The 26118-nt window shown below is 41.7% G+C and overlaps 2 protein-coding genes and 1 long non-coding RNA gene across 3 annotated transcripts; 2 read left to right on the forward strand and 1 right to left on the reverse strand.

Moving 5' to 3' along the window:
• Nucleotides 1-5131: 5131 nt before the first annotated feature.
• On the forward strand, nucleotides 5132-9412 carry LOC142887824 (uncharacterized). Its single transcript, XR_012926603.1, has 3 exons — nucleotides 5132-5471; nucleotides 9085-9182; nucleotides 9303-9412. It is a non-coding gene; the product is annotated as an uncharacterized LOC142887824 (long non-coding RNA).
• Nucleotides 9413-11627: 2215 nt separating this feature from the next.
• cilp (cartilage intermediate layer protein, nucleotide pyrophosphohydrolase) lies at nucleotides 11628-17406 on the forward strand. Its single transcript, XM_076025309.1, has 8 exons — nucleotides 11628-13936; nucleotides 14654-14775; nucleotides 15616-15669; nucleotides 15770-16039; nucleotides 16124-16303; nucleotides 16407-16712; nucleotides 16822-16930; nucleotides 17211-17406. Exons 2-8 carry the CDS (start codon nucleotides 14712-14714, stop codon nucleotides 17404-17406), a joined length of 1179 nt encoding a protein of 392 aa, XP_075881424.1. The 5' UTR covers nucleotides 11628-13936; nucleotides 14654-14711.
• Nucleotides 17407-20236: 2830 nt separating this feature from the next.
• Nucleotides 20237-24600, reverse strand: eif3jb (eukaryotic translation initiation factor 3, subunit Jb). Its single transcript, XM_076021398.1, has 8 exons — nucleotides 24449-24600; nucleotides 24210-24298; nucleotides 22630-22690; nucleotides 22412-22518; nucleotides 22202-22304; nucleotides 21824-21994; nucleotides 21622-21695; nucleotides 20237-21474 (listed from the first exon to the last, which is right to left on the reverse strand). The coding sequence occupies exons 1-8, from the start codon at nucleotides 24459-24461 to the stop codon at nucleotides 21346-21348; spliced, it is 747 nt and encodes a 248-aa protein (XP_075877513.1). The 5' UTR covers nucleotides 24462-24600; the 3' UTR covers nucleotides 20237-21345.
• Between the last annotated feature and the right edge of the window lie 1518 nt (nucleotides 24601-26118).

Genomic DNA, 26118 nt, shown 5'->3' on the forward strand with positions numbered 1-26118 from the left:
GTGGCTGCAAGCCATTCAATCAGTCCTCCTGGTGCTTGGCAGACCCACAGGCGCAAGGTCAAAATGAAAAGCTTTGAAAGTAATCTCCAAGGTAATAGACTTCTGCTTTTGTCCAGAGGTAGATCAATGTGCGGCCATACTGGCCAGGGCCAGGAGAGAAAGACGTTTTCCTTCTTCAACGGCCAGAGATGGGGCCATTTGCACCTAACCTCGTCCATTATCGAGACGAGTGCAGGCCAGCGTGGTCCAGGGGGCTTCAATATCTGTCTCCATGATATGACTTCATATCTGCGCTTCACCCCGTCGCACTGCTGCCTCCCTCCACTGCGCACACAGATGAAAAAGTCCGCGCGGGAGGGGTCACCAGTTCCCCTTGTGAGAGTCCATTATCTTACACGCCGAGGGAGGAAGAGGCAGAGAGGGCTGTTCGCCGGGGGTCCCCTCAGCCATGCAGATTTCTTTCCAAAGAGGAGCAGGAGGAATGCTGGTCCAGGTCAAGAGTGTCAGACGCAAAACACAACACGGCATTCACTGCGGGCGGACACCTCCACAATGCCAGAGAGGAAAAGAAATGTACTTTATTGTGCCAGCAACTGTTCCAGTATTATGGAAATGCACTTTTTGGTAAAAAGGTGAAGCGGGAGGGGGTTGTGTCGCCCAATGGTGGAGCTTTGTTTGCCCCGCTCACACACACTTAGAATGAGCACAAACGACGTTGGTCGCTGCCCGCGCGCGCACGCGTTTGTGAAGCTCGCATCGCTGCGCTCGTTGGGTCTCTGCGACTAAACTGCGCGTCCGCGAGTGCGTACGGGGCGGCTGTTTATCCCCTATCGGTATGCTGCCAATTGTCAGGGTGGAAGCTGCCCTTTCAGAGCAGCGACAAAAAGGCCCCTCGCCCCCAAACGTTCGCCCTCCGCGGATACACTGCGTTCCCCCCGTTGCCTCTTGAATGAGGCAAAGCCAGCGGCGCAAAGACAAAGCGTGAATAAACGGGCGGCACAATGGAGGTTTTATTAACTCATGTAAGCGCGGCTACCTCAAGAGTGTGAGGAAGAAAGAGAGCGCGAGCCCCAAGAGGGAGAGCGGTGGCGGACAGAGCGCCACTGTGAGCGAGGGGAGGAAAACATTCCCAGAGCCGTTATTTCACCAGGCAGACGGTTGGAACGGCTTGGAGGGGAGTTCTGGCTGCGTCCCGTGTGGTCGCTGATACACAGTGAGCCGGTCCAGATGGTCCACGCTGCTGCTGCTGCTGCTGCTGCTGCTGCTGCTGCTGCTGCTGCTGCTGCTGCTGCTGATGGTGCCGCTGCTGCTGCTGCTGCTGCAACAGACTTGCAGCGCAGCCACCGGTCTGCAAGTGGGAAAGAGAGACGGACGGACGGACGAGTGTTTCAAAGCCACAGACAAGTCAAAATAAGAATCCCTGCACGTATTTGCATTTAGACGCCATTGTAACGTTGATTGGTCCGTTTGTGTGGTTTTCACTGTGGCTTCCAGCTCAGTAGCACACATGAGTTTGGCTCAGTGAGGTTGGCTGTGAATTTGTTGTTGCGTTTTTGCTGTTCCAGTCTGTTTATTTTAGTCACACTATAATAAATAAAGGAAAATAAATAATGAAAATAATTACTAAAATAACAATTACGAAAATATAAATACTAAAATAATTTCTACTAATCTGCGACACCCTGCTATATTTGTTTTAGACTACCTCTAACAACTTCCTGTTTATTTGGAAATTCCACTGTGCTCCTGCGTCAGGTAACTTTCCCCACCCTTGGGTGTGTACGCAGCATGTGTATGTGTGCGTGTTTCCCTTTGTCATGTGCCAGTTGGTCCCGTCTTCTGTCTCAGAGAAGCAGACTTTTTCCTTGTGAAAAACTCTTGTCAAGGCTTCAATATGTGCTTTGACAATTTGTGGTCTCAGATGTGTCACATTAAGCATTGTGTGAGTACAAATTCAAGTGAAACGGACCAATCAATCTCTGTATTGATAAAAATCTTCATTTTCATGGTTACCTCAGAGTATTTTTGTGGACTGGATTACTCCGAGCTACCTAGGGAAAAACTTTAATGCTGTTTAAAGCAGTGAAAAAAAGTAATACAATGGCATCTACAAGGCAAAAGTAGTGGGGCATGATATTGAAGTTTAAAATTAAATTTGCATATAATTGCCGGTGTTAACATTACTAATATTACCAATGTCGAGTCTAAGCACTCTGAGACATCTGACGCAAAGGCTCACAGAAACTCATTTTACTATTTAAACTGAATGTGGGTGCTTCTTGTTTTTTTGTCATTCTTTTCATGAGTGTGTACCCACAGCTCCTTTCTCTCCTGAAGATGTGCCCCTGCTGTTGTATTAGAGATCTCGTCAGGCCTGAAACGATCAAAGTGACACGAGGAGGGCTTCATCGCCACATCCTCTGTCCGGCTGAGCGTGAACTGCAGTCTGCCAGCTGCTCCTCTCCTCACACCTGACAGCTACACCACCACAACACCTGTTCGGCCCGTCTAATCCCTGAAAAACCTCGGCTCCGCTGGAGACCTACCGCTGACCCACCCCCCCTTGCCCCCCAACACCCCCTCGTGAGTTCTACCGCTCATCTATTATCATTGACAGACAGGCATCACACTTCACTTCACTTCACAGCTGCTAACAAGCCCCAGACGTGTGTGTTGTCTTGGGTCGCACAGAACTCGATGGCCACAGGTACTCCTGCATTTACAACACTCAGATTTCAGTGATTCATTCATATGTTCAGTTAATTTTAAAATGTCAAATTTGTCTGAATAAAATGGCTTTCAATAAAGGTCAGTTCTTCCATTTAGATGGACACAGCATAAATAAAGCCATGTTCAGACTGCCAGGCAAAATCCAATTTTTTTGCCCATCCCGATTGAAACCACCTTCGGCTGGTCGTTTCAAGTCGCACGCGACGCAAGACCCAATGTGCCCAGCCAGAGAGCGCCATTCCAGGTGCGGAGCTGTAACGTAATGGAGCAGACAGAAGTAGAAAACAGCTGTCCCTGGACAGAGGAGGAAACTCATTGGCTCATCAGTCTGTGGGATGAGAGCTCCATTCAAGCCAAGCTCCAGGGCACGTAGCGCAGCAAGTCCATTTAGTTTTTGCTGGACGATGTCTCCGCTCCGACGTCGTTGCTACAGCAACCTGTCAGATGGGTCAATAATGTGGCACAGTCTGAACAGAGCCACATCCCATTTGGACACTTGCTATAAAACGGTGTGGAGAATCAGCCCTAAAAATCAGATTTGAGAAGGAATCTGATTGTCTACACTCAGCTGGGTCAGGGGTTCCAACATGGTATTGTTCTTAGCCCAGTTGTCTTTAAAGTATTGTTACAAGATTCAGAGTGGAACTAAACTGCATTAGTGAAAATAAATAATTATATTGGCAAATGCAGCTGTAACTCAAGCCGATGCCCAAATGTTTTTTTTTCATATTTGTAGTTCACAGATCTTCCTTTTAAAACTTAGCAGTTTTCCATGTTTTATTTTATATTTTTGAGTATGTTTCAAGAATTTACTTTTTTTCTGTTTATTTAATTGAACATGTCTAGTTATTGTTTTTGGTAAAAAAAACAAAAAAAAAACAAAAAAAAACATTTAACTTTGTGTGTGCAATCCATCATTCATGTGTAATTTTTTATTTGAATTATGGGAGTACCTGACATCTCCACACTGAAGACAATCTGGAAAAACAAATTTGGCACATGAGCTTTAATGAGTAATTAGGGAAGGAGCGATGAGACATTTAGTGTCCCTGCTGAGACCAGAATGGTCCATTACCTGGTGATTTTCTCCAGCATGACCGTTACTTATCGTTTGTAATGGCTCTTTGCCAGCGTGACGAGTTAATTACGACCATTATCAAGGACAGGAACGCAAATTTGCACCTGGAGAACACAATTTATGAAGAATGTGTGACCACAATTAGATGACAACTTTTATATCGCAGTAAAAAAAAGAACGGAACGGCTCATGTGTGTCGGCGCTTAAAACAGTTTTCCCCCTAATTGTTTCTTATCTCACCCTGTTGCATAATTGACAGCTCGTTAATTAATGCTTTATTAATTCTGCAGGCGGAGAGACCAACCTTTTTGTTATGTATTTCAGGAAATAAAGATGGTTCTTCATTTCCATGCGCAGGGTTTTGCCAGTATATTGACCTTTAAAGTCAGTCATGCTAACCTTTAAAAAAGGAATCATGGTTAAATATAAATGTGGTTTCCGACAGAGCAGCTGCTGCTTGTGGGTTTGTTGCACTCAGCATAACCTTTGGCTCTTCCTCATCGGGGCTGTGCAGATTGAGTGATATTTTGGTCTTTCGACTGATGCTTTGTCTATGAATTTTCATTCAACATTTCGCTCTGTAGGGGTTGATGGTGAACATTCACTGACAATCAGTGACACCTACTGGTGAGGTACGACAAAAGCAAAGTACAAAAACGAAAAGGCCAAGCACAAAAGCCAGGGCTGCTCACGGCTGTATTTTGGGGGGTGAGGGTTACTGCAAGTTTAATTCCATAGCTGAAGATCCCCTGAATATCAGTTTGTTAATATGTGTCTACTATTGCTTACCTCATAATATCAAATGAAGAAATATCATATACGCAGATATTGAAAGAATAATAACACAGAGCATTGTGGAACAGAAATGTAGCAATTTCCTTGCAAGAGGAGTTGAAGTTCTCTGCTCAAAAATATATGCAGCATTGTGGAGATAAGCACCAGCTAAATGCAACAGATCAAATGATGGCTGCATGTTTTTGGCAAATTACTTTCCTCTTGGCTGATGAAGGACAGTTAAAGCATAGAAAACCATCCACATGCTTTCCCCCGCCCACACACATTTTGTTGTTTTCTTTCTTCAAACTACTTGAGCACATTGCATGCCAGAATGATGATGCATATGCAGCAAGAAAAAGAACCCCCGTCTTTAAAATTAGATACGTATGAGCCATTCCAACTGATTTATGTTTTTGTGTAAATAACTTCTCTTTACCACAAAGTAGTAATGATAATAATAATAATAATAGATTTAACAATGTAGTTTGTTTAATTATGTTTCTAACCATCAACCAGTACTGCAGAAGGAGCATGAAATCAAGTGTAAATCAGCGTGAGTTCAACTGAATGTGTCACTGTGTGTGTTTCGATTTTGTCAGCACGTGTATTATGGGCTGTCAACTCCATGTCAACAATGCTCTGATAGGCTGTTACCTTTTGGGGGTCACAGCTGCAACGAAAAGCAGAGCTTTTTTTTTTTTTTACTTCCGGTTTCAGTGGCTAACATCATTACTTTGCTAGGCTAGCAGTTGAATTGACCTTAATGAACATGGCATTTTCGAAGTTTCCCAAGTTTCTCAAAAGAAAGGTGGACAGTGTTTTCATTGTCTGACGGCTCAAAGAGGAGTGGACGGAGCGCTACGCATTCATCCTTCGTCCAACAAGCGTAAGACCAATGCGCCTTATCTGTCAGGAGACCGTGGCTCTGGTGAAAAGCGCAAACTTGAAACGTCATTATGAAGCAAAACATCGGTATTTTGAACATTCCTATCCTCAAAATTCAGACCTGTGGAAAAGACAAATCAATGAGCTGAAATCGTCCAAGGTTCAAAGTCTTGGCAACAGACACAAGATGTAATTTCTGTCATTAAGCAGCAGTGTTTGACACAATGTACCATAGTTCGTCATTGTTCCTGAGATACATTTGTTTCCTCAGGATTCCTGAGATACTTGATTCGCCTTTAGTGGGAGTGGGAGAAGAGCACTGCAGTTTTAATTGTGTTTTGTTTTATTTGGGTTTGTATTTGAATTTATGTTCAAATGAAAAGGATGTTGTTTTATTTGAGATCTGCCAAAGTTCAGTCTTGGCAACAGACCAAAGGCACCATATCCTATTTCATTTTTATCAGTCAGTGTTTGACACAATGTGCAATAGGTCATTATGGAAAGGTTATTATTATTATTATTATTATTATTAGAAACTGAAGTTTGATTCCTGACTTGTGACTAGAATAAATGGACCTTTGACTCATAGAAAAATTTCATTGTGGACCTTTAAAGTTTGTATTTGAGTACCCCTGGTCTATCGTTACAGACGATGACCTTTCCTTGATCAGACAGCAACTGTTTTTGTGTTGAACGCCAAACAAGCGGGTTCAGCAGAGGCAGCTTTGTTTTCACCAAATGTTGATTCAGACAGAAGTATAACAATGGCCATTATCTCTGCACTTGAGCTGTGGTGCGTCACACTCCATTCTCTTTCATGTGTTCTCACACAGAGCAGGTTGCCAGTCCTGCAGCCAGCAGTCTTACAAAGACAAAGCGTAATTGAAAGCAGGGTTAAAATTGCAAGCAGAAAATTGTTTAGCGTAGCAATTTTGTACCGGGGGGGGGTTGGCTGCACAGATGAAAGCCGAGCTCCAGACCTAACCATTAGCAGGTCTGAGACTCCACCACCGGAGGCTAAATTCTTTGTTTGTGTGGGTGAATACCAGCACGAGCAGGGGACTCCAGCAGGGGGCTTCACCACTGGGACCGCTTCTGGCTTGGTATAGGTGGTGAGTGTGACGAAGGAATGAACTGCAGGAACTCCCACACTCGCAGACAGTGATGTCATAGATCCAAAGAAAATATGCGGCAGAGACGATTGCACAATCTACTTCCCTCTGAGGCTGCTGGGAGTTTTTCTCTTTCGACGTAAAGGGCAGTGTGGCGGTCCCGTGGTGAACATATAGGTTGCCGTGATCAATATCCTTGTATATCATACGCACCACTATCAAAGAGCCTTTTATGGGATTTCGTTAAATGGAATTACGTGCTGGTGATTGAGCTCTGACATTTTAAGAAATAAGAAGTTAGACATTCACTTTATTGACGGATATATCAACGTTTTTATCGCCCAGTCGTCTAATTAAGTATTGAACCAAAAGCATTTTTATTGTTGCAATTATTGATTGTAACGTCAGCTCATACAGTATCTGTGTGTATGTATAAATATATATGCATATTTTTTTTCCTATAAGCTGCCTGCACAAGGCCTTGCCCAGGTAATGCAATTTTTATTTGAAGATGACTCATTCTGTAATAACGGTATGAGTAAACACAACTTGTACTGGTTGCGGTCCAATGAGTCATTACTGGGAAAAGACATTCGTGCGATAGACGATTTTCTCTCTCTCTTTTTTTTTCTTTTTTTTTTTTAAATGCAATTAAAATCGTTTGAATCAATCATTTTACTTTTCACCCTCCGACATTTCTGTTTCCACTTTCAACAGCATCTTGACCTTCTGTTGATTGGCACGAATGGCTGAAGGCCACAGAAAAAGTAATCTTCCATTTCCTGTGAACGTTCACAGCTCAGACCTGCTCCGTGTCTGTTGCTCTTGGCTGGAACTGCTTTCCAAGCTGCAACAGTTTTCCTTTCTCTTATGCAATGCAGACAACTTGCGTACAGCGCAATTACTGGACCTTCATACCAGCAGGATGAGGAAGTCGTTGGGTCTTGGATTTTGAATAAATAAATGCAAATGCGGTACACATGGGTCCAGATGCTAACGTAGTTTGAAAGAGCGAAGGTATGCGCGACCTGTAATTGTTTTGTCGCAGAGTCCAAATGAAAGGTGAACTTGTTTTGCTTTTTTAGTAGTAGTTTACAACCTGATAATTGAGCAAATTCCCATGAATTCAAAAGTGAAAACCTTAACATAACCTGAACACAAAAAAAAAAGAATACTATTGAACTGGCCAACATTCCCATCAATGGGCTCACGCTCCACAGCTAAAGCTCCATAAATAAGGATTTGGCTGTAAGCAGTCTGAAAAATGAACCACATCCACACTGGAACAGATTTGGACCATTGATTGTTTTTCCTCCTGCGGAGCTCATCCAGTAAACTCCCAACAAGAGAATTGTGGCTGATGGAATGCAGTCTCCCAGTGCCGCTCCGAGATGAGGAAAATGCCGGAATCACCAGGTCAATGAATCTGCATGTTCAAAATGGAATTACTCAGACAAAGATATTAATCTGATGAGAGGCGAGCGAGAACCCTTCTTTAACTTTGACAAGAAAGAATCGTTCTGTCGTTCTGGATCTCAGAAGAACTTTATGCCTAAGTAATGAGTCATCTGACTGGGGAATAGTTCTCCACTCAAACATCTTGACATTTCCTCCTCTGAAGATGAATCAAGTCTGATTTCAGACAATTTGATCCTCATGAAAACTGCTGATCTCTTCCCCTCCTTTCAGCTGTTGAGCTTCCTGCCTTCTATCATGGGAGCATGAATAAATGATGATCTGCGCATAAATGTTCTCTTCTGCGATCTGGATCAAAGTGTACGATTCTTCTCATGATTCCTCCTTCTGAGTGTTTTCCCACCATAAAGAAGAGAAGGCTCGCGTTTTCTATGTTGATTTTTCCCATTTTACAAAATGAAGATATGAAATTACGATTTTATGTATAATGGATTTTCTGTGTAAGGAATACATCTATAACATAGTAAACTTTGTGAAGAATCATGCTGCTTCTAAAGTGTATCGTGTTATTAATGATAACAGCGATACTTCCGCCTGCTTTTTCAGTCTGAAGCCAGAGACTTTTATTGAGGACATGAATCACAACTGTAACGCCTCTGACACGAGGGACGTTGTGAAGCGCGACATACATTTTATTCCCCTCAAGGAAGTTTTTCTTGCTACTTACCTGCTGGTGCACCTGCGCCGCCACTTTTTCTATTATCTTCAGCTGCCTTCTGCTTCCTTTCTTGCTTACATATTCATTTGCAGCCAGATAGACCTGGTTTATCTCAACTCGGGTCTTGGTTTCTGAACAGCATCAAACATAACCAGTTCCCATCAACCAGCAGCTCGATGTTCGGTTCAAAAATGCTACAAGATGTTTCAATGACTGAATCTCCTGAACCTGTGGTTTGTTTCTGCACACATAAAACTTGCGTGATTAAGGATTTTTTATTTATTTTTTTGGAACGTCTAGGGCCTGATTGTAATTTAGAGGGAACATTGAGAGCTGAGTTTTTTTCTTTCTTTCTTTTCTCCCTCCAGTCAAATTGTTTACCTCCCTAGACCTCAGCACTGGAGCTCTCCAGGGGTCCAGGAGGGAAACGGATGACCTCGTCCAGCACATGTCATCCGTCTTCCAGGTCAGGCCCATGTGTTTCTAATCTGGACCCTAATTCTGCATGTCTTCATGCTTCACTGAATCGGAGGTGGCCAGAAAACATGAGGGGAGGTGCCGTAACCTTTACATGTGCGCTTTACAGTGTGTCAGCAGAAAAACACATGTCCGGGCCCTGGTGTCGTCTGGCTCAGTGTGGAGCACATTTGCGCTCATGCACTTCAGTCAAGTCCCATCATGATCGCCTTGTGCCACGTGAGCTTCTATTTTCTTGGTGCCTCCTTCACTTTATCTTAAAAAGCAAATGAAAATGGGCGATGTGTAACACTAGCCGCCTTTCTTTCAAACCCAAATGGTGCCATAAGAATCCCATTAGCGAGGTCAAAAGTCGGGAGGGCGGCGTGAAACGGAGCTCTCCAAACGGTGTGTTTGACTTGTGATTTGTCAACAAGCTGTCGCTCTGAGTGAGCACGTCAGCGCTCTGCCATGTTGATTTTTATATTTGTTTGAGTTGTTATTGTTCTTGGCTCAAATAAGTGTATTTTTCTCTGTTTCCTTTGGCTCTGTGGTAAACTAGAAACTCATCCAGCCTACAAGGGAGGAGTGGCTCCAACGTGCTTGATATCCCTGGTGCAGGATAAGCAGTTAGAGGATGGCTGGATGGATGGCTGGATGGATGGATGGCTGGTTGAAACTCCCGTGAGTTTGCTTTCAGAATCTGAAATAATTTGATGAGAATGGGAATAGAAATATTTTCCTCCTAATATGAACCCTGTAGATTAAACCTTAACCCAGTGCAGATTGAAATACTTGGGCAGCCTTTATTAGGTGATGCAAATAAGAAAGACACTTTTCATTTTGTAACTACAAATGAGCTCCAGTTTTGGACTGAGAATCAGAGTCACAGAAGTTACCAAGTATGGCTCCTTACCCATCTAGTTTTAAAAAAGTATAAAGTACAAAATAACCAAAATGTGAAGTTATATGACCTTTTATTTTCTGTATGAACATTCAGACATTACTAATGAGGAACTTTACACAGTATAATATAGTGCATTTGATGCAGTGCAAAAACAATTTAACTGAGTTCAGTCAATACATAATAAGAGTGATTTCAAACTCGCTCTGAAGACTTACATTAATTAATGTTAATGTCTGACATTCCCATGTACAGTTCCCAAAATACTATTAGACTATAATGAGGTGATACTTGTCTACTACTACTATGTCTGAGGCAACACAATCAATTTCAATGAATAGAATTACATATTCTACTGGGGAAAATTGCTTCAGCAGCAGCAGACAGCTACTGCGCTGTCTGTGATAAATTACTGCGTTTAAGTCAGAAGATTTCAGTCATCATCACATTAAAAAACTGGAGACCAGAGAACAAACTGGAGCACCGATCTGCTTATTTGTGTTCTGCCTCTCTGTCATTCAGCCATTCGTTACAAAATAAGCACTTCCCTCCCAGTCAAAACAGCTCTTAATCTGCACAATCAGAAAGAAAACATGGAAAAATGTTTCGTCAGGACTTTGGAAATGGCGCTAAACATTAAGCCGCAGCTGAGCAGCAACACAGCACCTCAGTGTGAAGGAAACTTGTTGCTGAGACATGAAATGTCCAGAACAGAGCAGGACACAGAGGAGACAGAGGTCCTTTAATGACTCTAGCAGTGAAAGTATGAGGAGCAGCTTCTGCTACTGTCGTTAGGGGCCCGGCAGCAGACACACAGGGAGACGGAGGGACGGGGGAGGGAGCCAGACTCCACTGAGGGGAAATTCAGAAATCCTCACATTTAAATTCTCAGAACAGGATGTTGTTGTCAGAACAAGAGCAACATGTCTTCGGGTTCTAATTTTCTGAGCAGGAGAACAACTATTGGAAGAAAAAAGAAAACATGAACTTGCACGCAGAGATTGCACAATCATTTTAATTTTCATAAAATTGTAGAAACGTTTTGCAAAAGAGTCAATTTCAGATGAGAGAATGTTCATTGCAATGATGTGATTCACCTGTTTTAAGTATACGCTACATTTTGCCATCCCTTGTACCACCCATTATCCATCCCTCTATATTAACCCTGGTCACATATAAAAAGGTTCTGCAATGCAGGCAATTCAATTAAAAAATATCACTTAGGTTTTTTATACACAATAAACAGCTTCAAATTCAAAAGTCTCCTCTTAGTTTTCTTACCATCATTAAATAATTCAAATCAAAACATTTCATTTGAAACTCATTTTCTCACCTGGACAACTGTCTGGAAAACCTGTCTGGCAGTGTAAAAGAAAATGCATACAAAACAACAAAATCCATCCAGCGGCAAAGTTCTTGCTGTGATAATGAATCGCACATAAAACTCCACAATCTGAAAGGAATCGCATATACAACTGTTAAAAAAAATAATAATAAGATGATAAGAAATGTGAAATCACATGTTTTACTCATATACAGAAACACCTTCATTTAAAGAGACATATGGTCGCACAAATGCTTAAACAAGAAAAACCAACAAATTCCAGATTCCCCAGATTTTGCAACAGCATAGTTTACCTGACTGGAATCCATTTGTGGCCTGTTTGTCCGAGGGCTTAATGTGTTTTGTCCTGTTCCCCAGCAACCAAACGCTCACTTTCCACACCTCACAACGTCGGCCCTCACCTCTGCTCCTCTTGTTTACGGAGACATGAAGGCCTTTGAGGATATTAAAAAGTGCCATAAAGTTTGTTGACATCACTAGAGCAGCTTGTAAATGTTAGGAACATGCCTTACTTCAGACAAGCTGGTGTTTAGCAGCGAATGATGACGGTGGATTGCAACAATCATTGTTTATTTGTGTTTTCGTCAGTAAAAAAAATAGTTTCCGAGGAGAAGAAAAAAAAAACCCATGCACAATCATTTGTGCACCAAAAAGCATTTTATAATTCCAACGGTCGACTGCACTTTAGTCGAGACACCACAGTCTGCGAGGAATAAGGTCCAGGATGTGGTTATATCCCAGCCCTGCTGGATGTCCTATGCCCAATAATTGACACGATGAGCTCAGCTAATGAGAGTTGTGCGTAGGAAAAACAGGTGCCAATGACTTCACAGGATCCCTTGCAGACGTGACGGACAACCGTGTATTTTTAGAATCCACTGTCTCGCGCTTCTTCCCCCTCACAGCAAGTCACAGCGGGCAAAAATTGATGTCAGCGGTCAGGGATTGGAATTGAAATGACAAAAAGCTATGACTCGCTGACTGGCTAAAATCAAAGCTTCCATTCAAGCTGCTCCGATATCAAAGAGATTTTAGTTTTTCGATTTGAGATACTGTGTTTTTCTGAATGCACATCACACACAGTATAAAAATGCAGCTACTCTGTTATTAGATCTTGTTTTTAATTTAAAGCACAATGAAAGACAACGGTGATGATAATGGTGATGAAGTGCTGATATCATTACAGCCTGGATCAAATCATTTTAGACCCATTATTCATTATGTCAGTCTTGTCTGTCAGTTTAACCTCTATGTTACTCAAAAGCAGAGACAAAAACCCACACAATCCAGCAGCGCTCCTGCTGCTCATACAAACACATACAAACTCAAGAGACTGAAACTTTGTGTTCTATCCTGAACTCCACAAGTACAGCTTCACACAATTGTGTATCCAAATAACTCAACTGAGACCCAAAAAGCAGTTCCAAAACTGGTGCTTTGTTGAACCTTTCAGCATATTTTCAAGGAGAATCGAAAACAAGGCGGCCACAGAGATGGTAATAAGGAGCTGGCCACGGATGTTGTCACAAGCCTGAGAGATTCCCTTTAATTCCCATTGTGATGTCACATAGGGTAGAGTTCCAATTTTAGCATTGTCACTGAAGAGTAGAGCAATTTAAAAAAAAGTAAAAGGTGGACTTTGCTCATTCCTGTCAATTCCACTAACTGACGATACACATGTAAATGCAGTCAACGCATTTCATTATAATATATTTATAGGTTATAATGGGAGGAACATAATGCTAGAGAACACAAGGATTCCTCAGGGGACCATATCATGAAATAGAAAAAAACAATGGTTTTCAAAGTCCTAATGCCCCTGTGCTGTCTGCAGGCCAGCTTGGGTGAGGTGTGCACCTGTCTCACTCCACTGGCCTGAAATGACCATTACCTTCCTGTCGGAGCTCCACCTGCAGGAAGCTCTTATACCTTAGAGCACTTAATTATAAGCACCTCCTCCTCTTCCTTCTGTGTCACAGTAAGAAAGAAAATGCACATGAAATGAATAATGGAATCAAATTATCTTTTAATGAATTTTATCAGGTCTAACTTAATTGTGGTTTAGTCATTATCATTGAATACTATCTATAATAATATATCATATGATTGCCTGCCAGTCAAAAACATAGTTCATGGTATCGCGTGTGTGATGTCTTGGTTTGCACCATCTATCAAGGTGATTTGCTCCTCAAGCCAGTCTAGTAGTTGTAGTAGTACAAAATGGACAGGTTTGTGACAAAGAGACCAAAGGTCTGTACAACCAGTGGGTGTCATGGATGCACACTCAGGGATAAGAACTAGAGGAATGAAAGTGCAATCAAAAAGTCCGGTGGCAGAGGAGGAGGCGGCTTAGTGGGCTCGTGGTGTATATAAAAGACGGTAAAAGACTGTGTGGAGTCAGAGTGGATAACTGAGGAGGGAGAGGAGAGACATGTGAAGGACGGATACAAGAGAAAAAAGTGGAAAACGAACACATTCCTTGTCCAAGAGGGAGATCAGAGGCAGAAGAGTGCAGGTAAGTAAGAAGGGAGTCTGAAATGTTACAATTTGTCCGATAAAACACAGGAAATATGCTTCATTTGCTATTTATATTTTATTATTTGTTGAAAGCAATGTCACACTATAAATGTAACCTCTTTATAGAATAGAAGTACGTGTTAGAGTTGATTTATCATCAGTGTGATCCTAGTTTATTCAATCTGATTGAAATAACTTTAATTATGGACCTCACTGCATGTTCATCCTCTACATGAGACCAGTTTGTGACGATGCACAGAATACTTTGTCAAGATCTCTACAACATCTGAACATTTATTTTTGTCTCTAAATTTATTTTAGCCTTTGTTTCACCCTTTCATATAGAGACTAGCTTGGCATGAGTATGTCTGCGTTTGCAGGGGGCTGTGTTTGGATACTGGTGCAGCTAACATGTCGTCAGTAGATGAGTAAACTTTTAGTGCTCCCGTGACAGATGGTGATGGCTAACACAGATGTGTAATTTGAGTTGGGGGTCTGTCAAGCCATTTTTTATTTTTTTTTTAAACCTCGACAGAATTTATTCTTAAAGAGATATTCTCTCTCGTAATTTTACCTTTTTTTCCTCATGATCTGTCATTCAATTCAAAGTCTCAACAAATGTATCTGTGGGCATGTGCAGTGCTTGTTGTTTTAAACAAATTTAAAACATTTTTTTTTTTTTTTTTACAATTTAACTTTATTCCTTACATTTCAGGTCCTGGTGTGAGGAGAGGTTAAAGTTCAAGGGTCACACATAGCATTGGAGCGTAAGAATGTCAGTGTGGCCACTCTTTTTCACCTTGCAAATTTTGAGCATTGCAGGAGTTAGAGCACACCGTAAGTTAATCTCTACCTATGTTTTGTTTGTGTTTATTTATTTATTTAAATAATTTGTGTTTTGAAAACTAGAAAGCATTAAGCTATTGTGTATGTTGGCGTGTGTTTCTAATGAAACAGCAGGGGAGCATTAGGGGCGAACATACGATCAGAGGAACTTTATCAATCCTAAATTGAAATTCAAGGAAGTCAGTAAGGCTTGTCTTTTTATCGAAGTGTTTTACAGTCTGTTGGAGTTACATTAACACAATTTCAACTGCAATTTTAACTGATTCATAATCTGAGTATGACTACATTTTCAGAAATGTTATGCAAGTAATTGCGATGGTTTCAGGGGAACAGCGAGTGTCTATTTGTGCACTACTTATGCATTCAGGTGGTCTGCAAACATTTGCCACACCCTCTCTTTGTTTTCTGACAGTGTTTTCTGAACACTGTCAGAAAACAAAGTCCTTTACCCCCTTGAAAGCCTCCATGAGGATTTCCGTCTCAGATGGGGAAAGTAAGCCGCTCTCGTTGCCATGGTGCATCAGTGAATCTGAGCTCGAGAACAATAACGGGGTCTATTGAAGGAAACCACATGTGCACACTTATCCTGGATAAGTTTCGCCTGGCTTGATCAATCTGTGCCTCCTCATCCTGGCTTGTTCTTTGTGCAACCGACTGAGCCTGGACACTCATGTTTTGGATTGACTGAACTCGACTTAGTTATTGATCCTGGATATCGTAATCCTACTTTTGTGCAATGCATTTTTTTTTCTTACGTGAAAATAAATGCAAAAATAATGTCATGTTAAATGTTGAAAAATTACTGAACATCTCCTAATTTGTCCATTATAGGATCATGGCGAAAAGACACCAAAGACTCTGGCCCTGCTGCTTTCCACTCTGAGGGTACTTCTTCTAATTTCATAGTCTTGAGCAAACTAGACTGACCTAAGTAGTTGAATGTGTGTGTGTTTATATGGTGTTTTTTTTTATATTTGTAAAAAAGATAACTATGACTGGACCTCTTGGTTCAACGTTGACCATCCCGGAGGCCGTGGAGACTATGAGCAGCTGGATGCCATTCGATTCTACTATCGCACCAGAGTGTGTGAGCATCCCAGGGCAATTGAAGCCAGAACTACTGAATGGGTTCCAGCCCGTGAAACTGGAGAGAAGGTCCATGCAGACCCTTCTGTGGGTTTCTGGTGCCTGAATGAGGAGCAGAATCCTGATCGAAACTGCTCCAACTACGCGGTTCGCTTCCTCTGCCCCATAGGTACCACAGTACAACAAAACCAAAAGTTGTCAGGACAACTTTTGGTTTCATCCTGACGTTTTCAATCTTTCTTTTTTCCAAAAGACATCAGTGTGAGCACTCAGGGAACTTGGGGTCCGTGGTCAGACTGGAGCCAATGTCCAGCCCTGTGTGGCCAGATGGGGGTCCAGCTGCGCTCCAGAAACTGCCAGTCGCGCTCTGCACTTTGCACTGGACCCAAAGTGGAGGGAAAAGAATGCCAAGGACCAGAGTGTCCCAAAAAGGGTGAGTTAGTGGTCTACTTTTGGGCCACGGCAGAGAGTATTCCAGGCAAATATGGTAAACCAAGTGTGATAAACCAACTGATGAGCCTAATTCTACCTTTTAGAGTGCCACCTTCAGTGTGCGAGGGGGAGGGTGAACGCTGAGTGTGACGCTTGCATGTGTGAAGAACACATCCTGTTGGGTTCTGTCCGCGGCGCCGGAGGTCTCACAGCTGTAGGTGCTGCCATCCTTCACTCAGCCAAACTCCTCACCATTACGGACCACAATGGGCATTTCCGCATCCCGGGCATATGTCCTGATGGCAACACTACCTTGACAGTCAGCCTGCAGGGTCACGCAGCCCTCAGTGTTGTCGTGCCCTTCAGCACTGAACACACTTCAGTCCTCAGTGTCCAGCTGAAAAGGACAGGTACAGTGCACATCTGTGGACTTGCAGAAGTACAGACTGCAGCCCCTATTTACCACAAAGGTTAATTCTTCTATATTCTAATGGATATGTTTGACTGTGGTGTTTACAGAGAAACTGCACATGTTAAGCAGCCCCGAGAACAAAGCCAGACGGGAGGGACAAACTGCTTCTTTCTGCTGCAAAGTGGCTGGAACACCACCACCAGACAGCTACCAATGGTATGGAATTTTCTTTTACTATTATATTCTATCAATAATATGTTTTATTTCATATAAAGGGATGTCTGGAAAATACATATGTGTTTGTGGTGTCATTAAACAATAAACTTCTATTAGAGTCATAGAGTCAGCTTTTAATCAGTGGAGGAAGACACAGGAGTAATATTTCCTCTATCTTGCTCAGAGATAAGCAAAATATTCTATTTCCATGCAATACAATCTGTGGTTTCATTAACTGGCTAACTTGTCATTATCTTGTCGCTGCAACATGAACTGTCAGGTTTCACAACAACACTCTCCTGGAGAACCATTCTGAGAGCACCTTGGTTATGAAAGATCTGCATCTTGAGCAGGCTGGGGAGTACTACTGCAGAGCAAGTGGTCCTTCTGGATTTCTAAAGACCAAGCCAGTGACACTGAAAGTCCTAGGTTTGTCCACATTGAAATTAAAAAGCATTGAATTTGCAAAAATGTGAAAGTGAAATAACTGTCTGCACTTAAAAAAGAGTAAAATCCTACATAAGTATATCATATACTGTACATACATTAAGGTTCTTCATGGATTATACTTGGGAAAGATACAACCATGAACAGAATACATCAACATCATTTATTTACTTATCTTGTCTGTTTGTTTGTGCCATAGGTAAAAATGAGCATTCGTGCAATCCCGAACCTGAGAGCAACCTCATTCGTCTCCCACATGACTGCTACCAAAATAGCACAGACTCCTTCTACTACAATGTTGGCAAGTGTCCATCAAGAACATGTGCTGGACATATTGACAATGTTATAAGGTGCAAAGATAAAGTAGCTTACTGCTGTGGTGTACAAAAAATGGAAGAGAGGCAGCTCTCGTGCCAAGGCTACCAACTTGCCACAATGGTAGTGACCGAGTGTGGCTGCCAGAAATGCGTTGACACCAAAGCCATTGTAACCGGTAGGGCAGTTGCTGCAGACAATGGTGAGCCAATGAGGTTTGGTCACGTCTTCATGAATGGAGTGAGAATCAGCCGCACGGGCTACAAAGGGACATTCTCTATTCAAGTTCCTCCAGACACAGAAAGACTCGTCCTGACCTTTGTGGATAACATGCAAAAGTTTATCAATACAACAAAGGTGCTTCCATTTAACACCAAAGGAGGGTCTGTGTACCACGAGGTCAAACTTTTAAGAAAGAAACCTCCCGTGACAATCAACCCCACAGAAACCAACACCCTGGAGCTCGGGGAGGTTGAGGGCCAGGAGGCAATGGTCCAAATCCAGATTCCCCCCAATTCCTTCTACAACAAGAGAGGAGAAGTCTTCACAGGCAATGTAGATGCCAGCATAACCTTTCTAGACCCAAGAGACGTTTCCACAGCTGCAGCAGCTCAAAGTGACCTCAACTTTGTTGGAGATGATGGAGATACTCTGCCACTAAGAACTTATGGGATGTTCTCAGTTGACTTTAGGGGCCAGGAAAACAATGAGCCTCTGAATGCAGGCGAAGTGAAGGTCTTCCTTGACTCAGCTCAAGTGAAAATGTCCGAGCACATTGATAAAATGAAGTTGTGGTCACTGAATCCTGACACTGGCCTTTGGGAGGAGGAAGGAAGTTTGATGATGGAGCAGAAAAAAAGAGGTAAAAGAGAAGAAAGAACATTTCTGATAGGAAACATGGAAATTAGAGAAAGACGTCTATTTAACCTGGATGTCCCAGAAAATCGCAGGTGCTATGTCAAAGTGAGAGCCTACCGGAGTGAACGCTTCATGCCCAGTGAGCAGGTGGAGGGCGTTGTTGTGAGTCTTATAAACATGGAGCCCACAGCAGGTTATTCCTCCAACCCTCGTGCCTGGGGTCGCTTTGATAGTGTCGTTACTGGTCCCAATGGTGCCTGTCTTCCGGCCTTCTGTGATGAACAAAAAGCTGACGCCTATTCTGCCTATGTCTTGGCTAATCTTGGAGGAGAGGAACTGGAGGCTGTCCCATCTGCTCCCAAATTTAATCCCAACCTTATTGGTGTACCTCAGCCTTATCTTGATAAACTGAACTATAGAAGGTCGGACCATGAGGATCCCAATGTGAAAAAAACAGCATTTAGCATCAATGTTGCAAAGCCAAGTGCCAACACGGCAGAGGAAGGAAACGGACCAGTGTATGCTTTTGAAAATTTAAAAGAATGTGAGGAGGCCCCATTCAGTGCAGCACACTTTCGCTTCTCAAGGGTAGAGGGAGATCGTTACGATTATAACACAGTACCTTTTAACGAAGATGACCCACTGAGCTGGACCGAAGACTACCTGAGCTGGTGGCCTAAGCCCATGGAGTACCGGGCCTGCTACATCAAGGTCAAAATCACCAGCCCACATGAGATCAATGTGCGATCCCGTAATATGGGTGGCACACACCCCAAAACAGTTGGCCAGCTGTATGGCTTAAGAGACACTCGAAGCATCCGTGACATGGACCAGGCCTCTGTTTCGGCAGTGTGCTTGGAGTTCAAGTGCAGTGGGATGTTGTATGATCAGGATCGTGTAGATCGCACGCTGGTGAAAGTGATTCCACAAGGAAGCTGTAAGAGAGATCACGTCAACCCACTGCTTCAGGATTATCTGGTCAACCACCTGCCCCTTGCAGTCAACAATGACACCAATGAGTTCACCATGCTAGCCCCTCTAGATCCTTTGGGCCACAACTATGGTATTTATACAGTGACTGACCAGGATCCACGCACAGCCAAGGAAATTGCACTAGGACGCTGCTTTGACGGCACTTCTGACGGTACATCTCGAGTCATGAAGACTACCGAGGGCGTAGCCCTGACATTTACTTGTGGAGGTCGCGAGGTGACACGGCAAAGTGTTTTCCAAACGTTGCAGAGACCGCAAGGCCAGTCAACAAGTGCAGGCAGAGGAGAAGGCCGGCAAAATCGACGTCGGCAGAGGGCAAATGCATTGCGCAGTACTCGAAGACGTAGCACAAATTCTGCAGGAAGAGGTCAGGGGTCAACTGCAAGAAGTAACTGAAGGTTGTGGGCAGTCAACATTTGCAAATGAGAATGGGTTAGATCACAAGTAGAAACTTAAGAATTTCTGTCTAACTTTATAACTAAAAAAAAAAAATCATTTTTGCAGTTTCTTCCCCTTTGCATTTTTGGTGTCTCACATATTTTTAACTGTACGGTGGTAAATACTTACTTGAAACTGTACATAAAGTATTTATTACAATTATTACAAATGTTTCATTACAAAAAATGTGTTATCAGTGAGTCGGTTTTCATGTTCTTTTTTTTAACAATGCTGTAAATAAAAACAGGATACAACTTACACTTTTGATCGGTGGTTTATTAAATTAGATGCTTATAAAACACTGCAGATGCTTTAACTTCCACGTTGTATGTGTCCAATTGTCCATATAGCATTGAACTGGGTCAAATGCTAAGTAGGTAAAGGAAAGAAAAAAAAATGCACCCCTTCAACTAAGTGAAACCAATATGAAGACATGGTAGGTTGAGGCCCGGTGGCCTCAGCTCCTTATCACACTTGATACAAGCCTAGAGAAGCAGTGATAAGGAGACCAGTTGTAGAATATTAATCCATCGACTGATCCAAACATTTTCTCCATTAGAAATCAATTAAGTAAATTACACTTTGTCATGCACAAAAAATACCTATAAGCACTCTTTGCTCCATATTTCAAGGATATTCCAGAGGTGTGACAAGAGAATGGCTGTAATGTTTGTTTGTTTTTTAAATCATATACTCATCTATCCCTTTTACCTTACATTGAATGTCATGTCTTCACTGTAAATTACAGTTACAAGTTACAACCTGCATTAGTTCCAACCCACGCCCCTCCCATCCTCGATGTCCCCTTTACAGAGATTAAAATGAGAAATGGACTCAATAATTATCCTGAATTTGGCAACCAAAGTTACACTATAAACTTTCCTGTCAGAGAATATTGACAGGTAAGCATGACCTATAATATGTACATGACATTCTGATGAAGGAATTTTGCATAGAACCTTGTGTTTCTATGTCACAACATTTAAAACTTCAATACTGTAGCTATGTCATTTTGATAGGAGCAACATTTATTTAAAAAAAAAGGGGGGGGGGGGGTTGGGGGCAAAAACCCTCAAGATGACAGAAGTTACAATGTTTTTCTTCACTGAACCTGGGCCATCCATCCGATATATAAGTGTGAGTTGAAGCTAAACAAAACAAAAAAAAAGGCAATCCCGTATGAATGGACATAGCAGATGGTGAAACCGGATGCTCCCTGGTAAAGTCCCTCTCGTCACTGAAGCAAAAATGATGGGGGCAACAAATAGTTCAGACTTTCCAGGATGGCACTGGACAGCATGAGAAGGTACAGCTGCATTTCTGAGGGCTGACATGGGGAGAGGGCAACTGCGACGGAGCCACTGTCACATGAAGTCATCAAAGTCTTGGGCGTAGCCACCATCCAACTCCGCCATGTCAAAGTCGCCTTTCATTTGTGCTTTGAAACCGCCTCCAGGTGTGACACCTTTCTTCTTCTTCTTTCCTTTGTTTTGCTGAGAAATCAGATACAAGCCATTTCAAATGTTAATTAGACATACTGTCAAGTTAAAATGATTTAGGTTTGAATAATTTAAAATACTTTTCTTTGGCAGGCCCCCTTTTGATAGTGTAAACATGAAAGAAAAAAGAACAGCACTTACTTTTTCTTGTTTCTGTTTTTCACTAAGTAGGACCGACACGGAACTGCTCACTTTCTTCAAGTCCTCTACTTCCACTGGGGGAAAGAAGAAAAAAAAAAAACACATGAGGTGACTGTAATATGTATATATGCATGTAATAGTAGTAGTAAGTCCCAATGTTCTGTTAAAATGCAAGGGGGTGTGGGGGGGGATTCTTGCTTACATGAAATACAGAGCTCCCGAACCAAGGATTCCAAAAAACTTGCATAATGCACAGATTTTTCAAACTGGCAGATCTTCTCTTTAAGCAGCTTTTCAAACTCAGTAAAGTCTTCTTTTGAAGATGGACACATGGCATCGATCCCAGCGACATTGTTTGTAGTGCTGCTTACACCTAAAAAAGAAACAATAAAAAAAAAATGGGTAACTGTCGTAGACATAGTTACTGCTTTAAATGGAGCGTACGTGGAAATGAAAATTAAAAATGCATATTTAAAATCTGAAAGCAAATGTGTTCAATCAACTTATGTAACAAACCACATCATAGTATTTTCTATTTTTGTTGTGAGAAATCTGAATTTTAAAGGGGTTCAGAGCTCACCAAAAGCATCATTTGCTAGCTCCAAATCTGAATCTTCTTGTAACTTCTTCAGTCTCAACTTTTCTGCAATTTCATCTTCAGGTGTGAGCTCTTGTTCTGGTTCCTGGAATGAGAAGAAGACAAACAATCAAAACACACCGACTGTAGCAGGACCACAGTATGCAAAGATGGGGGAAATCCTTTAAGGGGTCAGGAGGAAAATATATTTACTGTGTTCTCCATCTGTTTCTTCTTCAGATCCTGTTGTTTCTTCTTTAACCTGTTTTCTTTCTCCTTAATCTTCTCCATCAGCTTTTTCTTATCCGAAACTTTTGATTCTGAAAAAATTTTATTAACAAAACATTTACATTTTAAGAAAAGGGTCAGAAGTGTAGTGCTTATCAACACAGCATTTAAACAGTTGGTATTTTTTTTTGTGAAGGGCCCACCTCCTGTTTTTGTCACCTCTGCTTTTTTCTCATCACCTTCATCCTCATCATCCCAGTTGTCCTGTCAATGGACACAAAATGAACAAGTGCCTATTTTAACAGGGAAAAAAATATTGCTGGCATACCGTCTCTTGCGAGCAGTAAAAACTATGAAATCTTCCCTTCGTTTACGGCGACGACAAATCCTGAAGCATTGTTGAAGGCAAAGACTTTACCACACCCCTACACATCAAGCAAAGGTCAACTATACGGCAGTGTACAGTGACATTAACATCACAAGCTGTTAGAGCTGTGGAAACCACACACATACTGTTGAGATAACAAGCTGAACTTAAATTGGCTTGAATTCAACAGTACTTTAATTGATAAAACAATTAAAATATCACTTTCTCCCAAATTCAATTGTCTCTTAATCTGACATTCCAGATTAGATACTTTCCTCGTTTCTCTTAAAAATGTTGCATTTACAGAATTGCTCAATGGGTCATTCAAGTTGCCACAGAATAACAGTTGCGGGTCGTTTAGTACGCACCACACACAACAACAACTTCATTAAAAACTGAAATGAAGTGACAGTAAGACAAACACGGATCCCTCCAAACTGAAGACCATCCCACAGCATGTATTACAGAGTAGATGAAAGCATCAAGTCCTTTGGTTTGGGCACCATATGCGACAGAAAACAAAACAACTGAAAAGCCCTCGACCAGCACTTTCTCTGGTTCAATTATCCGACGTTTCTGGACAGCAACGACAAAACTCTCTGTTTAAAAAAAAAACAACAAAAAAAACACCTGTTATGTAGTATCAACTGGCAACTCGTATCAGACAGGCCTATCGGAAAGTTCTAGGCCCCGGTCTGAGTTGAGTTGAGTCATCCATACAGATGATGATTCCATCTGATTGCGGCTAAAGTTAGTGACCAAGCTAGCGACGCCTCATGTGGAACGGAACCTAAGCGTCAGGACATATGCTTATTTCATCAGTCTTTCTGGCAGACAACCTTGAAAAATATTAAGATAATACTATGAAGCATAAACCCCCCAAAAACGTCAAGAGCCAATACGCATCACAAGCCACACATGTAAGTGTAGAAGCTAAGTTAGCGAGCTAAGTGGGCCGGTCAAGAGTTAGCTCATGCTACGTTCTAGAAATGTTTTAGCTTCGCTTCACTGATGTGACATCAATAGCAAGAAGTCGGCTTCCAAAGCGGAGGTTACATCACAATGTGAGAACGTTAAATGCGTTTCTCGGCTGTCTTTTGGCAGCCTAATATTCTCAATAAGCACGATGTGTAACGACAGAGAAACGTGGTAGTGTGCAACAGAAGTTAAAGGCACTTGAGGTTGCCCAATGGAGCCACATGAGTTAGCCGCTAGCTAATGTTAGCACAGTGCTAGGCTTGGAGGTTAGGATTGACAGGGAGTCGTGGAAGCGTGGCATCACAACACACGACAATACCTCGAGCTTCGCAGCCACAAAAGAAAAATACAAGCGAATGTCCTCCTTGGCTTTAACCCCATTAATAATGCCTCGTCCGCGACTCGTCACAAGCGGGTATCCGTCGTGTAAAAATGTACCTTAACATCTTCTTCTTCGTCTTCGCCTTCCCACTTGTCCACCGTTGCCGCGTTGTTAGTCGGCTCCTTCGGCTCGAAGTTGTCAGACTCTGTAAGAACGACAACATGGATTTTGTTAAACCAATCCACATCTAACGAGCGAGTACAACAATGACGGAGCGCCGGGCTCGCAAAAAAACAAAGAGCGTGACAAGCGAATGATGAACAGTTAAGCTAGCCTTCCTAAGTTGGTTTCTCACCCCAGTCCGCCATGTTGCTTGTGTTTGACAGGCAGTCGAGTCACTGTTGTAACCGTTGGGCGGCGTTACGGGGAGTTCTGCATCCTCAGAAATTATTCACAGCGCGGGACCTATCCACGGGTGAACGCCAACAGTTTTCGAACTCGTTCCCTTTCAGTAACATTTTTTTGTTGTTGTTGTTGTTTTACCTTCCCCGCCTCGAGCTATGTGAAATTAAAAGGAAATTCCCTTTCATTATTACAAGCGAGGTTACATGGCTGACCCACCCACCGGATATTATTTTTTGAAAAAATTGTTCCTTTTATTCGTTCACTTTATCCAATTATGACAGTGAGACGAAGGCGGTGACCTAAAGCAAATAAATCAGCGAACGTGAAAGGACGAGATTACAAAACAAGATCAGGAACTCGTCTTAAAATGTTCTTGTGTTGGTGGTAAGGTAATTTAGTCCATATTGTTCATGTTCGGTAGGGTGACCAAACGTCCTGTTATGCTTCGTCCTGTACTGGACGTCTCTCTCTCTCTCTCTCTCTCTCTCTCTCTCTCTCTCTCTCTCTCTCTCACACACACACACACACACACACACCTGATAAAAATGTCATGATTTTCTTTTCCTTTTTTTTTCATGAAAGGAGTCTGATATGTTTTATTTACATCATTACTTTGGAAACTTTGTGTGAGCTATTCACTTAAAACTGGATTTGCCTGCTATATCATTTAAATTATTATTTTATTTATTTATTTATTTATTTCATTTGTCCGATAAGAAAAATTAGCTACTATTTTCTTGCAGGCCATGACAGAAACAACATTATTTCTTTCATCACGTCATTTCAGTAATTTTAAAGTTATTTTGCACAATTAAAACTTTTCAAAGAGATGATATTTTAAGCATAATAAAAAAAAAAACATGTTAAGTAACCTCTGTATAGCCTATAACAATTTTCTACCCATACAGAGTAAACTTTGGGTAAACTTCTAGCATCATTTGACAATCTCTTTGTCGGGCCATGTGTTCTTGTTCTGGCTCTGGCAGGTTTTTAAAAAAACACCACAGCAAAGCCACGCTTTAATACTTACAAGGATGCCGGAATACAAGGCTCATGGGTACCAGAAAAACTGGCCCAGTGGACCAGTTTCTGAGCCAGACACTAAAGCATCAAGATTAAAGAGTAGAGGAAACTGGAGGGTGAAGAATAAAGGAAATAAATAATAATAATAATAATAATAATAATAATAATAATAATAATAATAATAATAATAATAATGTATATATTATTTTTAAAAGTTGAGCCCTATCGTGGTATATGCTATATCACTAATTGCTCAGAGAAACCCTTTAGGCACCACCGTCCATCCTTACCTAAAGACTACCAAAAACAGATTAACATTTGATCAGTTTTTAAACATTTTTACATACTAAGCATAAAGGCTAATAATTTGTGTAAAGAAAAACAAGAAGAGGACAGTTTGTCATCATATATTGTTGTATATTACAAGATTGTCCAAATAATCATCATTTCACTTTGTGTTGTGTTATTAAGTGAAACAAAAATAAAGAGAGTAACATATACTTACACTAAATTCACAGCAATAAAAAAGACTCAGGTTAACCATTTTTAATACAATCATGACTAATACAAACACATGTATGTTTATGTACATATATA

The sequence above is a fragment of the Nelusetta ayraudi genome, unplaced genomic scaffold (assembly GCF_046127955.1).
Source record: "Nelusetta ayraudi isolate G7.1 ecotype Tasmania unplaced genomic scaffold, CSIRO-AGI_Nayr_v1 ptg000002l, whole genome shotgun sequence".
NCBI classification, from domain to species: Eukaryota; Metazoa; Chordata; class Actinopteri; order Tetraodontiformes; family Monacanthidae; genus Nelusetta; species Nelusetta ayraudi.

Bases quoted from the DNA above. Each gene is read 5' to 3' on its own strand.
- cilp (XM_076025309.1), top strand. From the start codon at position 14,712: ATGTCAGTGTGGCCACTCTTTTTCACCTTGCAAATTTTGAGCATTGCA. The intron at 14,776-15,615 runs GTAAGTTAATCT...TGTCCATTATAG, and splicing joins TGCAGGAGTTAGAGCACACC to GATCATGGCGAAAAGACACC. The intron at 16,304-16,406 runs GTGAGTTAGTGG...TCTACCTTTTAG, and splicing joins ACCAGAGTGTCCCAAAAAGG to AGTGCCACCTTCAGTGTGCG.
- eif3jb (XM_076021398.1), bottom strand. The intron at 22,519-22,629 runs GTGGGCCCTTCA...AAATTTTTTCAG, and splicing joins AGAGGTGACAAAAACAGGAG to AATCAAAAGTTTCGGATAAG. The intron at 21,475-21,621 runs GTAAGTGCTGTT...CTGATTTCTCAG, and splicing joins AAAAACAGAAACAAGAAAAA to CAAAACAAAGGAAAGAAGAA.